General features: G+C 35.6%; 1 protein-coding gene across 1 annotated transcript; it reads left to right on the top strand.

Moving 5' to 3' along the window:
• Positions 1 to 1,321: 1,321 nt before the first annotated feature.
• LOC141712766 (histidine--tRNA ligase, cytoplasmic) lies at positions 1,322 to 10,554 on the top strand. Its single transcript, XM_074515837.1, has 7 exons — positions 1,322 to 2,819; positions 3,626 to 3,805; positions 5,104 to 5,361; positions 8,371 to 8,505; positions 8,600 to 8,881; positions 9,536 to 9,676; positions 10,061 to 10,554. The coding sequence occupies exons 1-7, from the start codon at positions 1,437 to 1,439 to the stop codon at positions 10,367 to 10,369; spliced, it is 2,688 nt and encodes an 895-aa protein (XP_074371938.1). The 5' UTR covers positions 1,322 to 1,436; the 3' UTR covers positions 10,370 to 10,554.
• The last annotated feature ends 6,513 nt before the right edge of the window (positions 10,555 to 17,067 follow it).

Genomic DNA, 17,067 nt, shown 5'->3' with positions numbered 1-17,067 from the left:
GTCAGGAAGGCACTAGAGAACTCACAGAGATATCGACAAGCCAAATTTAAGACATGGAGATTGGAGATATTGACAAGTCATTTCTTCATTAGAGAACTCAAAGTTATCGACAAGTCAACATTCATTAGAGAACTCTGAGTTATCGATAAGTCGAATTCCACTAGAGAACTCTAAGTTGTCGACAAGTCAAATTTGACTAGAGAACTCTGAGTTATCGATAAGTCAATAAACCATTAGAGAACTCGGAGATATCGATAAGTCAAAGTGAAGGTATGAAGACTAGAGATCTCTACAAAAAAACTCTTATAGAGAACTCAGAGACCTCTACAAGTCAAATTTACTATGGAGCATTCGAGATCTCAATAAGCCAATATACTTATCGAGATGTCACGTTCTTTATAGACCAAATGGAGATCTCGAGGTAAAATCTCAAAGTACAAAATTGCAGATCAGTTCAATATCTAAGATTAACAATCAACAAACAATCCAAACAGTTGGATTGACAAGTCTACAAAAAGCAGCTTGAAGGATGTGTAAGATCAATGGTGAAGATTAACTGACAAAGGAAGATCAAGATAATCACAGGATGCTAAAGATATGCTAAGCCAGAAATAGATAATATACTTTTCTATAAATGGAAATGACAAGTGACTGTTTACAAAAGCTAATAGCATGTCTTATTGTACACTGTGTAAACCAGCAGTTAACTGAATTATAAAGTTAACACTGGTCCTTTAGTCAGTAGTAACAATTTAGATAGAAAATCTTGTAACTCAAGGAGAAGCTAAGCTCTTTATCAACAAAGAGCCTAAAAATTTTGTAGCAAAATATTCTTAATTTTAATATAAAATTAAGGGAGTTTTGAAGATCTGTGTTCTTTATTTCTGCAAGCTTAATTTCTGCATGAACACATTTTTACTCCAAGATTTAATTTACTTTGTTCAACTATAAAATATTCAAGAAAAGCTCAAAAACAGTAAAACACATTCATCCCCTTTCCTAACAATGCATTCCACAAACATGTGAAAAAAAGTGAAACTTCCATATAAATACGTATCCAGAACTTTTTGGCACGTTTTTCAATGTTCATTTAAAGTATAACTCCATTATATTTTTTTAATTTTTTTCTGTATAAAAATTTTATATTTAAACTTTTATTAAAAAAATATTACAAAACTATATTTTATAAAGACTTCAAAATACGTGCAAATAATAAACACATAAAAATGAACGGGAGGAGTGAGTAACAAAGAAAGCATATAACAATTATTCATTACACTGTAAGTCTGAATATGACAAAAGAAAAAAAGTTAATTTTATCCTGTCACTTTTAGTTTACTGGCTGGCCTGAAAAAGTTACATTAACCAATCATCTCAGCTTCTTGCCCTCTTTCAAAACCCTAATAGAGGCTTCTTCAATCAGCAAAAGCTCAAAAATGAGTAGCAGTAACGCCGGAAAAACCATAATATTGGGCGGCAAGGGCTCTTCTCTCTCCTCCTCCACTGTTTTCCATGTCTCCACTTCTCTCTCTAAACTCTCCATTGATTCTTCCACCAAAATCTCTTCTTCCTCTAAAACCCCTCTTCCCAAACAACCCCTTAATCCCAATTCTCACTTCTCTCTCCCTGATTACTTAACCCCACTTGAATTCAGAGCTTCTTTACTTGTTTTCTTGAAGAAACTCACTTCTATTTCCCCACCCAGTTCATCTCTTGCTGCTGAGAAGCTTTTAGGTGTGCTTAATTCACCTGGGTTGAGCTCAATTAGTGATGAGGATTGTGTTTTGTTGAATCCCTTTTCGGGGTTTTGTTCGGTTGAGGCGTGTGTGTTGTATGGTGTTTGTGCTCTTTTGGATCATAAATGTGCTGCATTGTTGGGTGTTGTTGATGCGGTTGCTGCTTTGTCGATTGAGGCGTTAGGGGGTGATATTGGTTCGTCTAGTGTCAGTTTGTTGATTGATTCGGGGGATGGGTTATCGGATAAAGATGAAGTTGGTGTTGCTAGTGATCTTAGGGTGTTTCTTAATGGTTCTAAATTGGTTGGTAAGAATCAGGTTAAGGAATACAGTTTGCGAGATATGGATGGCATTCCCGAGACTCATGGACTTTTTAGATTTATTTCTAGGACATTACATGGGAAATCGCGGGTATTTTTGAATTCGTCAACAGCTGGGAGTGGGATTGTGGGGCTTTTACCGTCTTTCGCTGATGGAATTTTGAATTTGGGGGAGTCTAGTTGCCGTAGAGGTAGCCTTGTTGTTGGTTCTCTAGGGAACAATGAGGCTCCCTCGTATATTTCTCGTTTTGTAGAATTGTTTAAAGCAGAATGCCCTGGGATTGATAGATTGAAGGAAGTCTACAGTTCTGCTTCAGCTGCTAAAAATGGCGGTGACAACTTAAAGTTTGTTCATGAAATTTTTATTTTGTCTGACCTTGTTGGGACAGTTCTTTCTTGGGAAGCTATAGCTGCATTTATCTCACTTACACTGATTAGCGGTGCTGATATATTTACTCCAAAAGGTAATGCAGCAGTAGTGGAGGCAACAAATAGTGTAGGAGCTGATAATGGTAAAGCTAATGAGAAGAAGCAGCAGAAGGAAAAGAAGAAAAACAAGGTTGCTATGGGGAAAGGAACTACTGCATTAATGCAGTATCTTCAGGATAGGTTGCAGCCTACGACTTCTGGAGATATAGAAATATTGGTGCAGCAGTTTCTCTCGATTTTGGATCCAAAGAACCCTGGTTATGCCAGTTTGCTTGAGAAGGTTAAAGATATTGTTGACAGCAATGATAGCAGAAGGCTTCCCAAGCTTCCGAAGGTATTTGCTCTTACAGATCATATATCTAATGCCAGAAGCTTACTTTTTAAGTTATTGAAGTCATTATGCTACAACTTTATCATGATTTCTCAGAAAATTTTATTATATTTATTACCCAATGCCAATTTGGTGACATATAAGTGACAATGTCATCTCCCTTCAGTTATTTTGAGCATCTGGATACAGATTTATAGTAGTGGTTGCAGAAATAATTTATTTTTTAGCAAGGTAGATGCTTTTAACATATGTCAAGTTTAACCTTTATGCTATCATCTTGTTCCTTTGTTGAAAATGTTTAGATACCATTTGTATTTTGTACTTGTATTTTGTACTAAACTAGACCGGAACAGAAAAAACACCAGTTAAAATTGAAGCTTAAAGGTAGATTCATAGTTCTTCATGTGGGGTAAATGAAGTGTTTTGTTACTTGGACGATTTAATGAGCCCATAGAGAAATAAGAAATGTTCGACGAGCTACAGAACACATATACTAGGTGCGGCATACTCTGGTGATCTGGTCTATCCCTACACATGTTTCCTTATCGATGTATAACTGGTTAACAAGAAAATCCTTGCAATGCCTCGTAAATACCAAACATAATACAGCAGCTATCTCTAGTGTAGTGACCAAGACTCACTTTATTAAGCAGATCTAGATTATTGATTTTGTAAAAAATTTCCACATGCATAGTTATTGTACTTATGTCAGTTGTATTTCTTAAGAAAATGTGCATTAAACTATTATTATCATTTTACACTATTGTTAATACTATATAATTTTTTTTTTATATTTTCTTGGTTATTAGGGTACCCGTGATTTTGCGAAAGAACAGATGACTGTGAGGGAGAAAGCATTCTCGATAATAAGTAAGGTTTTCAAGAAGCATGGTGCAACAGCCCTCGATACACCTGTCTTTGAAATGAGGGAGACTCTTATGGGAAAATATGGAGAGGATTCAAAGTTGATTTATGATCTTGCTGATCAGGTAAATCAGTTACTTGAGTAATTATGAATCTTTCTAGTCGGAGGTGCAATGTGCAGTGAGGTTATATTCTCTCGAGAATAGAATCTTTACCGACCATAAACTGGGCGAAGTATTGGTTCAGAAAAAAGAGCAAAATTTTGCAATTTTTTATTGAATACAATTCTAACTAGCCCAATGGTCAATTTTCGCGTCGTTTCAGTCGTCGTGGTCGACGGGACAACAAAACAAAAATTTGTAATAAAAGAAATCAGTAAAAAAGTCCCTAGACGGTCACGACTTACGGCTTAGCATATTAGATACTGCCTTCGTTTGTGTAAATTGTGTGTACAGTAATATATGTAGAAGTATGCATGCTGTAATTGTGTGAAAGATTATAGAAAATTCAGGTGCAAAATTGGAAATACTTAATCTTCCCTTGATAAAGTTTTACATCATTGTGTCTGAATATATAATAATTTGCACATGTCATCAATATTATATGGATCAGATTCACACACAAATAATAGCGGCCATAGAGACGCATGTTTTAATCTAAAAATAGTGCGACATTTAAAATAAACTCTTTTCTTTTGAAATCAGTATCAGCTTTGGTTGAGTTAAGTTCCAGTATCGGTATTGTAACTTTACTGATGTTTATCTTTAGAAGATAACTAATAGACTCTAGGTTGTGCTTAATTTCTTACTTTTGATGGAATTCTGTGTGTATTATGCTCTCTCAAATAAGCAAAAGGCGGTCATCAACCTTTTTCTAACATTAGAAACAATTAGTCAGTGTAACAAGTCATTGAATTGGATCAGTGAAGAATACCCCATTCTCTGAAAGTAAATTTAAGTTGGATATCAGATAATTTTTTCTTGAATGTCGAGAAGTTTCTAGGAGCAAGTTTTTCAACAGAATTTTTTTCAAAGTTTGAAGGTAAGTGACTACCTTTAATTAAAAATGACAATCCTGGCATTCAGTCTGAATAACTTATGACGTGTAGGGAAGACACTATATTAAGATGATTTTCCGTTCTACAGAAATAATTTTTTTTGTGAAGTCTTTAGGTTTTGAGTATTCCTAATGGAAGCAGCCTATCAGCATTGGAATCTAAGGGGATCTTTCGTTCTGTCAGTTGACTGCTAACAGTGTCAAAAAAACTTGTGTCGAAATTGTTTTACCACCTGCTGCCATTAAAATAGAGAGATAGATAGGAAAGTATAAACAAGATTAAGAGACTGTCACTAAATTATTCTCGGTTATGAATGAAGAATAAAACGGAAGTACTATATTTAATCCTTTTGCATTTTTATGACAGGGTGGGGAGCTTTGTTCCCTTCGCTATGACTTGACTGTCCCCTTCGCGAGATATGTTGCTATGAATGGGCTTACATCATTTAAAAGGTATCAAATAGCAAAAGTCTACAGAAGGGACAATCCTTCTAAGGGAAGATACCGTGAATTCTATCAATGCGATTTTGATATTGCTGGTAAATTTGAAAAAATGGGACCTGATTTTGAGGTCATAAAGATTTTGACCGAACTTCTAGATGAGCTGCAGATTGGGGATTATGAGGTAATTTATTTGAAATAGCTCATATTGTCAGTAAAGTTGGGCTAGTATGCTCTTCAGTCTCCCTGATTAAATGGTTATCCATCCTTGTACGAGAAGTTCAATGCATTAGATATAAATTTCAGATTTGTGTGCTAGTGTAGAGGTGTAAAATCTTATATTCATCTTTAGTGAGTTTTTGCTTTAATTGAGAGGTACGCATCTTTTAGACCCTGAGTTTTTTTCAACTTGGATAATATATAACCGCCGGATAATATATAATAGGGTCTCCAGACTATGTCTTGGGTACAATAACAACCATCCAAATCCATACGCGTTTCTGAATACAATATATCAACTACATAATCCTGAATACTGAATAACAAATACATACACCGGGTACCCTGAAGGGCTAGGAATGCTATCTACTACTAGCTATCCTAACAAAATTGGTGACAAGTCACCCAGCCCTTTACAAGGTCCATATGTGGCCACTGGTCTCTTAGTCTGATTCACTGCGAGTGAGGTCTTGAACCCTTCTCATCGTTCCTGCTAGCATCAGACCAGCATCAACTACTGGAATGTATCATTCCATCGCAGTCATCCTCATCGGCACTCGAGTACGGAGCTCAATCACATCAATCTCTCGGTGAGCTATAGCCGGGGAAACAGCCTTGAAGTCCCCGGGGTAACCTAGCCTGATAGCCCTCTCGGCAGTCAGTGCCTGTCGTAGCTCCACAATACGGGCAGATGCCGCGGTGATCCCAGCATTTAGCTGAGACATTATCCAGTCATGCACTGCTACATGGTCGCTGGGGGTGGTAGGGGCGAGTCCGGGTCACTAAAGGATATGTCATGAACTCATAAGTCTGTGCCTCCATCTCGTCATCCTCGTCCTCATCAACGGAGGGCAAGGGGCTCAGTATTCCTGGTTGAGGTGTGAAAGGGTGAACGGTCGGGGGAAGGTACATCTCTATGTCTGTCTAGTCTACGCCATCGCCATGGGGCTCCTCGACATCATCAGCTATAGGGGTAAGGAAGTCAGTCTTCTCGTCCGGGAATCCTCGGTTGGGTCATCATCTGAGTCACCAATAGGTGGGTCCTCCGGCTCGGGAGTAGGGTCGTGCTCAGGGGTCACAACGTCTTCAACAGGGTCTGTGACGTCCTACAAACCCGGGTCAGAAGTTTGTGGTTCACAACACACACACAATATATAAACCTGTATATAAAATATTATATGCAATGACCCTTACACAACTACGGATCGCAACATGTTAAAGTATGAAAACAAGCCACAACCTTAACTTTTATTAGATCGTACCAAATCCCAACTAGTTTAACTTACAACTGATAATGAAATCATTCTTACAAACTCGCCAACTCAAACTACAACATTAAGCTTCTGCTAGTTCGATCCAACTCAATCGGAAATCCTCGCTCGCACACTGGACTGAGGATCTTCGCTACCAACAATTTCCTTTTTAATTGTAGAATAATTTAAACAGAATCGCAAGAGTGAGCTAACTAGCTCAGCAAGTCATGATAACAATAACTGGGGTTAAACAATGATCAAATGAGATGATTCAGATGAATCAAATTTCTTGTTAAGCAATTATTAGAATTGGATATTTGCTTTAGTTTTGAAAACCAAGGTTAGGCTGTTGATCAGTCACGCACTAACCCCGAGCAAGGCACACAACACTGCTCTATATACTGGATCCAAGGCATATATTGGCGTAATACGACCACGAATCTGGTCCACATAAAAACTATCCAATTCTAAAACAATTCAATAAGATTCTAGTCCGACCACAAATCGGGTCACCTATTGATGACTCAGATGATGACCCTACCGAGGATCCCCAGGACGAGGAGACTGACTTCCCTACCCCTTTAGCTGATGATGTCAAGGAGCCCGATGGCGATGGCGTAGACTGGACAGACATAGAGATGTACCCTCTCCGACCGTTCACCCTTCCACACCTCACCCAGGGATACTGAACCCCTTGCCCTTCGCCGATGAGGACGAGGATGACGAGATGGAGGCACAGACTTATGAGATTCATGATATATCCTTCAGTGACCCGGACTCGCCCCTACCACCCCCAGTGACCATCCATGTTGCAGTGCATGACTGGATAGTGTCTCAGCTGAATACTAAGATCATCGCGACATCTGCCCGTATTGTGGAGTTACGACAGGCACTGACCGTTGAGAGGGCTATCAGGCTAGGTTACCCCGGGACTTCAGGGCTGCTTCCCCGACCATAGCTCGTCGTGAGATTGATGGGATTGAACTCCGAACTCGAGTGCAGATGAGGATGACTGCGATGTGATGATACATTCCAGTAGTTGATGCTGAGCTGATGCTAGCAGGAGCGATGAAAAGGGTTCAAGACCTCACGCGCAGTGACTCGGGCTGAGAGACCAATGGCATATGGACCTTGTAAAGGGCTGGGTGACTTGTCACCAATTTTGTTAGGATAACTAGTAGTAGATAACATTCCTAGCCCTTCGGGTATGTATTTGTTATTCAATATTTAGGATTATATAGTTGATATATTGTATTCAGAAACGCGTATGGATTTGGATGGGTGTTATTGTCCCCAAGACATAGTCTGGAGACCCTATTATATATTATCCGACAGTTATTAAGAAATCGTAAAATTGGTTTAGCTGTGAACTAAACTGTTGGTTATTGTCTTATTGAGATAATTTATGCATGCAACCTAATAGTTTTCTGTTGGAGAATATTTAATAGCTGTTTCTCTCCGTCAGTTCTGAATTGCAAGTTGGATGCAAATAAATCTTGCTCTTCGTTCTTTGAAAAATGTCATGATAAAGGACTATAGAAGTAAAAACAAAAATATGCCTTTTTGCAACACATGGCTGTTCCAAATGGCTACCTGCCATAGGTGATGATATATTTAAAATGACCAAGACTGTTTGATCACCTTGTATGGTTAACGCAAATTAGTATTGATATAGCTTTTCATGTATTCAGTTACCACATAAATATTTGTTATTTCCACAGGTAAAATTGAATCATCGGAAATTATTGGATGGAATGCTTTATATATGTGGAGTTCCTCCAGAAAAATTCAGAACTATTTGTTCGAGTATTGATAAGTTAGACAAGCATCCGTTTGAGCAGATTAGAAAGGAGATGGTAAGAATATCTTAATTGTATTGGCAACTTGTTATACAGCAGTCTCTGCGGTTTAGGGAAAATAATTTTTTATAACCTTGCTACCTGTTCCTAGGTTGAGGAGAAGGGCTTAAGTACTGAGACGGCGGATAGGATTGGTACTTTTGTGAAGAATAGAGGACACCCTCTTGAATTGTTATCTGAGCTAAAAAAGGAGGGCAGCGAGTTCTTGAAGAACAAAGAATCATCCGAAGCACTGGATGAGCTAGAAATTTTGTTCGAAGCTTTAGAGAAGTCGAAATGTATTGGTAAGGTGGTCTTTGATCTCAGTCTGGCAAGAGGTCTTGATTACTATACAGGAGTCATATACGAAGCTGTGTTTAAAGGAGCTACACAGGTAGTCCTACCTTTAACTACATAATTTCCTAATTTCATTTTCTTTTGGCCTTGATACTCAAAGACAATAATTAGAAAGGGAAACAAATCACCTGCATGTCTTTTCTCATAAATCTTTGTCCTCTTTTTGCAGTAGAGTAGAGTTCGTTGGATTAAGTTTGTAGTTAAATTCTGCTATGTTCAAGCTCTTGTTTAGATAGCTATTTACCATTGTAGTCAGATGTCATCTGATATTGAGTAGCTAACCATTACTCCCCAGCTGAGTACAGAAAATCACATGTTACTGCCTACCATACTTTAACAATATAGCAACCCTTATCTTTTAACTCGATTCTGTTATTAAATATAAATCTAGACAGGATGATGAGATGATCTACGTAATGGAATTAGTTGGACGGGTATTTAGAGGGCTGGGCCATGTAATGCTGCTAGGAGCTTAAGCAACAATTAATTTTGTATTTAGTTAGCATTCTTTAGTCATATAATGTCAAATAATCGTATCTGTTGCTGAGATTCCATGTGTGATCATTTGTAGAATATAAATGGAACTCTGAAAAATCGATCACCCCTTGCATTTTTTGTTATTTTCTTGTGCGTAACTGCAGTTTTGATTGTTGCAATGGTACTGGTGTTTTGTAACTTCCTTTTTCTTTAGGTTGGCTCAATTGCAGCCGGGGGACGTTATGACAAACTAATTGAAATGTTTGGAACAAAGGAGGTTCCAGCTATTGGTGTCAGTCTAGGTATAGAACGAGTATTTACAATAATGGAGCAGATCCAGAAAGATCAGAACCAGGTATGCTAGCTACAATTTATTTGCTTGTTTTGTTGTAGTCTTGTAGACTATTATTGATTCAATGTAGCATTTAGTTTAATTTATAGGAATTTGTTGTAATGTAATAAAATAATTCTATTAAACTGTAATTGAACACATGCATGCTATACAAAAGATGAAATGTGGCCTATGTTTGGTATAAATTCTGCACTGTGTTTTTTTTATAAAGTACATGCACTTTCTGTTCCTTTTTCAAAAAAAGTATGAGATGGTTTATTCATCGATGCAGGATTGACATATTTTTCATGCAGTTGTTACAGGAGTCCAAGAGGAATGCATATTTAATAGATTAAACATTATTCTCAAATATAAGTGTTCTAAGTTAAATTTGTTCTCTATTTACAGACTGTTCGAGCTACAGAAACACAGGTTTTGGTGAGTATTCTAGGTGATAATCTGTCACTAGCTGCTGAGCTGGCAAGCGAATGTTGGGCTGCTGGATTGAATACAGAGTACTTGGTAAACAAGAGAGTGACAAAGCATTTTGATCGTGCTAAAGATTCGAGGATCCCTTGGATGGTAATTGTTGGCGATCCCAAGGTCAGCGAAGGAATGGTCAAATTAAAAAATCTGGAGGCAAATAAGGAGGAGGAAGTCCCTAGAAGTCAAATTGTTGAGGAGCTGCGCAGCCGTTTGAGTAACATATCACCCTGAAGAAAGTAAATCTATTTTTACATGTAAAACCACAATACTAGTGATTACATGTCCTGAGGTGTCATCTTTAGTTAGAAATGAAATGTTTTACGTGACACAGTTGAAAATGTTTTAAAGATTGTTTATCTGTGTTTTGGGTCCCATATCTCACAAGTTAGAATGAATAACTGTTTTTTTGTATTCAATTGCTTTTGATAAGTTTATTTCCAGGGTATGGAAATAGCTTTTGCGCAGTAATTGTTAGTATTTGGCATTGAAACATGTTTATATTGCAGCAAAGAGTAGTTTGAATCCTATGATCTAATAATACCCTCTTATTGTAAGAAGCTATGTCTTAAATTTATATTGGTGTGAAAAGTTCCATCTTGTAGTTAGAAGTTCCAACTTGTAGCTAGGTCCCTGCAACTTGAAATGAGCTGCTTGAACATGATAAAAATAGGCTGTAATGCCTCAAGCCCAGTTTTGAGCTCGAGGTTAAAAACAAAGAATCTGAGTGAATGATGAATTTTTGACGAGATTGATTGCAACTCAATATATTATTTTGTAATATAATGGATAGGAGTCACTAAACTACTTTAAAAGTCGAATACAAACTATTCGATCTGACTTGGGTGAGTTCAAAATTAATATTTAAATAGCATGATAGCCCATAGCCCGTGCCCCGTGCCATTTAAATCGTATAATTTAACTGTTTTGATTTTTAAAATAATAACTCGTGATTTTTAAAATATTTTACATTATAAGTGTGATATATTTGACAATTTTTTTTTTTTGTAAAAATGGATACATACTTCAAATTTTTATTCTGAATTTTATATGTAATCATGATAATATATTATAATTTAAAAAATTCAAAGAAATTTTTTATATCATTAAAAGAGGTGTAACTTAAAAAGATTAAATGATACTATTTTTAAAAATCTATCTAAGTAGAATAACATGTGTGGGTGTGTGTAAGTGCTCAAATTATAACATGTGTGGGTGTGTGTAAGTGTTCAAATTAAAATTAAGAACTAATCTTATACTCTTATTTTTTATATATATATTTACTTAAACAACACATTCAACTATAATATACATTTCCATATTCATTCTCATGCCATTTTTATACCATTTTCGGCAATACAGTAGCATTATCATTACATATCATAGGCTAGTACATCCTCATCATATATACACCATCCTCACTCCGCCATTCCTTCGTATGACTAAATCGACCTTTATTCTTGCAACTACTTACAAACAAGCATGTCACTGAATTTCAGCTGCATTTCGTCCACACATCTGCAAGCTCATTCATCTCATTTTTCATCCTCTCGCAATAGATATGAGTTTATAAAACCCCCAATGATGTTGTTTCAGTTACTCTACCGTCGGTAACACCATAATCAACACTTTCGAAAATTACCATATTTCAGATGTGTAAAATTATGGTAATTTGTGTTTCAAAATTTTAGTTATTTGGAATTCCACCTTCATCCTCATGCATCATCCATTTTCTAAACCATTTTCAGGAATACAGTGGCATTATTATTACATATCATACGCTCGAATATCCTCATCGTGTATACACCATCTACACTCAACCATTCTTTCGTATCACCAAATTGACCATCATTCAAGCAACTAATTCTTTTAGTAATTTTTTTTAATAATTCTTTTTTAATATAAGGAGGAGATTCGTCTTTTTGTAATTTGTCAATGTCAATTTCTAAGTTACTAAAAGACGTATATTGGCATTTTCACAACTAATATAAATCATGTTGGCATATGCTAAATATAATATAAATGCAACATGATTGATTCAAAGAGATTTTAACTATTAGTGGGGAAAAATAATTTGATCATTTTATATTTATTAAATTCAGAGAAAATATTATATTAAATGTAGGTAGTGAGTTTCTTGTGCATATAGTTAATGAATTTGTGAAAGAGTATTATTAATTTTTTTGGTGTAGTGGTTGGGGATGTGATACGAAATTAACAATCATTAGAGCAAGTAATTTTTTTAGTAAAGATTTTTAAGGATTTTGTTTTAATATAAGGAGGATATTCGTCTTTCTATAATTTGTCAATGTCAATTTTTAAATTACTAAAAAACGTATATTAGCATTTTCACAACTGATATAAAATCATGTTGGCATATACTAAATATAAAATATAGGCAACATAATTGATTCAAAGAGATTTTAATTAGTGGGGAAGAATAATTTGATTATTTTATATTTATTAAATTCGGAGAAAATATTATATTAAATGCAAGTAATGAGTTTTTTGTGTATATAATTAATGAATTTGTGAAAGAGTAACATTAATTTATTTGGTGTACTGGTTAGAGATGTGAACCTAATTCTTCTCTAATACTCATGTCAAGTGTTCAATCCTCATCACAAACATTTTCTTTATTAATGTAATAAAGGGTAAATGGGTAATTTAATAAATAGTTTGAAAACTCATTTTGGCCTATAATAAGTATAATAGATAATAGATAGATAGATGTTGAATTATAATAATTTTATTATTTTACAAAATTAATATGTAACTAATATAATATTAGAGGATATTATAAATATATAATAAAATTTTCTTAGTTATAGCTTAGGCATATGTCTGAGATTTCAAATGGCATTAAAAATTTCTCCATATATATTTAGTGAAATATCAAGATGAAATGGTACGTGAAAAACACTTTGGAGCACTTTCTCTCCACAACTCTAAAGGAGTGATTCTCCTTCGATCAATTGTGCCATCCTTTCTTCATCATTCTGAAATCTACAATTCTTTGCCAGATGCCCATATTTTTTGCATTTGTAGATGCCATGGAAAATATTAAGGATAATATATATATGTATATGTGTATTTTTATAAGAGTTTTATAAGCCCTGGATCCAAAATCTCGACCACTTTCGTACTAAATAAGGGTGATCACGGTTCGGGTTAAACTGCAAAATTCACATAAATTGAACCGATATTAAACCGACCCAAACCGAAACCGAAATGTTGTTTGCGGTTACAGTTCAACTATTTTAAAAATTTGCGAGCTATGAGTTGGTTTTAGTTTGACCTTAATCCAACCCGCTTCCGATCCGAACCGCATATAATATATATATATATATGTGTGTGTGTGTGAGAGAGAGAGAGAGAGAGATTTTACATTTATGATTATATAACATAAAATAATTATATTCGATAATCAATAACTAAATTTGTGTTAAATCTCATCAAATAATCACGAACTTATCATACATTTTAATAGATTATGTATAACTTTCCTTTAAAAATAATGTTGAAGACTTTTTTATTTCTTTTACATCGAACATTTATTATTGCAACTAATTGATCAACATGTTAATAGACATTAGTCATTTGTAAGTAATACGAATAATATACTTTATTACGAAAGAATGCATAACTATATTATTAATTATTAAATTTTAAGAAGGAAAATGTTACTTTATTTCCCGAGTTCACTAACAAGAAATGTCTTAAACTAGGGATGACAAAATAATCCGATCCAACGGATACCCGGTCCGAAACCCGAAATTTTGGATTTACCGAATCCAATTTTTCGGATTTGGATTTGGATATGGATTTAATTTTTAAACCTGAAAATTTTTGGATTTGGATTTGGATATTAGGTATACCGATCCGAAACCCGAAACTCTATCCGAACCCGATCCGAACCCGAAATCCGAAAAAATCCGAATTGGTATTATATATATATTAATTATATATAATATTGTAATTTTATATATTACATATTATAATATTACATATATTATATAATATACATTTACATATTATTATATAATTTTTAGAACATATATTTTTATATTTATGTTAAAAATTAACAAAATATAAAGTTTAATGAAATATAATTATTCAATCATTTAAACGGGTGATAAGGTTTATAAGGTTAACAAAACATGTTTTAGTGATAAATATAAAAAATTGGATATCAATTGAATTGATTTATTAATTAGCTATACATATAATAACATAATTAATGATGTGGTGAAGTGGTTGGAGATAACACGTTAAAACTCTTTCTATACAAGTCGCGTGCTCGATCCCAAACACTTGCAATATCAATAATTATACAAAATTTCAGATTTTCGGGTTCGGGTTTCAGATTTGGGTATGAATATCCAATTCAAAAAAATTTCGGGTTTCGGGTATACCCGAATCCGATGGATCAAGTCCGGGTATTCATTTTTGGGTATTTTTCGGGTTCGGGTATGGATAAAATTTTTGGGTTTGGATATGGATTCTGCAATACCCGACCTGATCTGACCCGATTGTCATCCCTATATTAAATTGCCAAAATCCGCTAAACCAAACCGAATAAAACCAAACCGAGTGGTTTAGTTTTATTGGGTTACGAGGTTCAGTTTGATTTGAATTTTTTCAAAATCGCAATAATGCGGGTTGGTTCTTGTTTAACATATAAACCAAAACAAACTAGGCCGCGATCACCCGTAGTACTAAACACGAAATTGGTATATTTTGACGGAGAAATTTGGTAGCAACAAAATTTAAGATTCGTAGCCGGAAATAAGATGTACGATGGTGGTTATTCGTCGAAAAATGTGAACAATGTTTGGTGGTTGTGATTATTAGTGGCTGAGATTGCTTAGGGTTAGTGGTGGCTCGTTTGCGCTCTCAACTTCTGACCCCTTGCAATTTTTCTACATATCCCTATTTATAGGGAATCAAGCCAACGTAGTTCTTGGGGAACAAGAAACCTAATGACCTTAGATTTCTCATCCCGAGGCCCAGTAGGAAACCTACCGGAAACCATCTTCTACTAGCTTTGGGAATGTCCGCCTATGAGACCCCACCAGAAAGGCCCAAGGCTCGCCCACAACTTCGAGACTTCGCGGATAAGGCGTCTCCCTGACCAAGGATAACCCTCCGATACCAGCTATTTCTCTAATCCGTGGACGCAGGTATAGCCGTGGTTCACCTTAAATGTTGGACTCTTCCTTGTCCCCCAGATAAGGAGCCCTTCGTGGATTGTAGGACAAGTGATCCCAAGTTTTTGGGTGCAAAGTGCAGGATACTCCGAAATCTTCCAATGAGGACACCCGTTGACTGCAGAAACATAGCTCCCAAAGCACACACGAGAGTTTATCACACATCCCCAATGAGGACACTCATTGACTACAGGAGGAGGCCTTCCGTCCAGGTATACCTCTGGAGGTCTCTGACCACATACACCGCCTTTCTGTGGTTGCATTACAGAAAGGAGTTCTTCAACAGAGTACATGCATCAAATATGTTAGTAATAATAATTTTCTCCCTCCTTGAATCATCCCAAGAACTCGTCCAAGTAATATGTTGAAATTCACTCCCAAGTCATTTCCTTTAATGAGGGAGCGCCCCAACTCTGTGTGTTAGGGCCACCTCAAGAAATTCTCACAGAGGGCGCGCCTTAATCATCCATGGCTTAGTGGGCGCGTCCTAGAGGTATAAATTTGCTGCTTGTACAACAACTTGGGCGCGCTTTAAAGTTTCAAGGCATCATCGATTCGCTCATCATGGAGGGCACGCCCTTGATTAATGGGGAAAGTGGGCTCACCCTATCCCTACTTTATCCTGTCATTAATGTCCTAATTCTATCCAATTGACCCGTTTTGACCTGGATATTACTTATGCCAAATTTTGGGCATAACAACTACCCCCAAATTCCATATGCTATTGAAAATAGAATTGGAATTTTTAATTTTCTTCACAATCAATATAAATTGGTATAAGTTTTTATCCAAATAACAAGGTGTGCCTTTTTAATAAGGCACGACCTGTGAAGTTAAACACCCCTGCTTTCTCGGGAATAACAAGCAACGTTATTGATGTGACATGACAACTACCACACGTCTTTTTCAGCTATAAATATAACTTTTCACTTTACTCTTTTTACTTTACCCTTTTCATCTTCTTTCTTCAAAAAGGCATCACCAGCGCCAGTCAGAGTTCCATTGCTCGGGTTCAGTCCATTCTTTACCATTTCCATTATTATTTTCTGGCTAATCTCTTCTCCAATTGAAAAGGTACATATCACTCTTCATCTTTTCAGATTTCCTTAAGTAGACTATGCACAATATTATTTATGACTGTTTATCTTCTCTTATCTTACTTTATGTGTTCTTCATATCTCTTTATTGAAGGAATTTACGGATGAGCGGAAGCGTGAAATAATATTTAATCCGTAAAAACCATATATCGCACATATAGAAAAACGTATAAAAAGGAAAAACTGAGGAATCTAACCATACCTTGTGAATCGAATCTTTATAAAAAAATGGAGTGCTAGCAGTTGCTCCTCAGTGTGTGAAGCACTCTACCGGTATCCACCAAGAACGATCCTCTTCGATGAACCTTTTTATAAAACCGAGCTTTTATAAAAATGGAGTTTTGGGGGGAGAGAGAGAGAGAGGAAGAAGATGGAGGCTAGGGTTTTCACAAAACCAAGTATATAAATAGAATGAGCCATCTCATTCTATTTATAGGGCTCTCCTAGGGTTTTATAATATATCTTTATATATATTAATCCCCACATTTTATCTTTATAAAATGCTTTAATAATGATTAAAACTATTTTAATCATTATTTCTTTTTCTAAACTATTTAGAAAATAATTCTTTCTCTCATTATTTCATAAAAGAAAATATTCTTTTATGGTGTGACCCTGCAGGTTC

This window comes from Apium graveolens, chromosome 3 (assembly GCF_009905375.1).
Source record: "Apium graveolens cultivar Ventura chromosome 3, ASM990537v1, whole genome shotgun sequence".
NCBI lineage: Eukaryota > Viridiplantae > Streptophyta > Magnoliopsida > Apiales > Apiaceae > Apium > Apium graveolens.
Note: the sequence above shows the minus strand (reverse complement) of the source record. Positions and strands in the feature narration are given on the sequence as shown.

What these genes read in the sequence shown, in the direction of transcription:
- LOC141712766 (XM_074515837.1), top strand. Translation starts at nt 1,437, where the DNA reads ATGAGTAGCAGTAACGCCGGAAAAACCATAATATTGGGCGGCAAGGGC. An exon ending in GGCTTCCCAAGCTTCCGAAG is followed by an intron (nt 2,820 to 3,625) that starts GTATTTGCTCTT and finishes CTTGGTTATTAG; the next exon opens with GGTACCCGTGATTTTGCGAA. An exon ending in TCCAGAAAGATCAGAACCAG is followed by an intron (nt 9,677 to 10,060) that starts GTATGCTAGCTA and finishes CTCTATTTACAG; the next exon opens with ACTGTTCGAGCTACAGAAAC.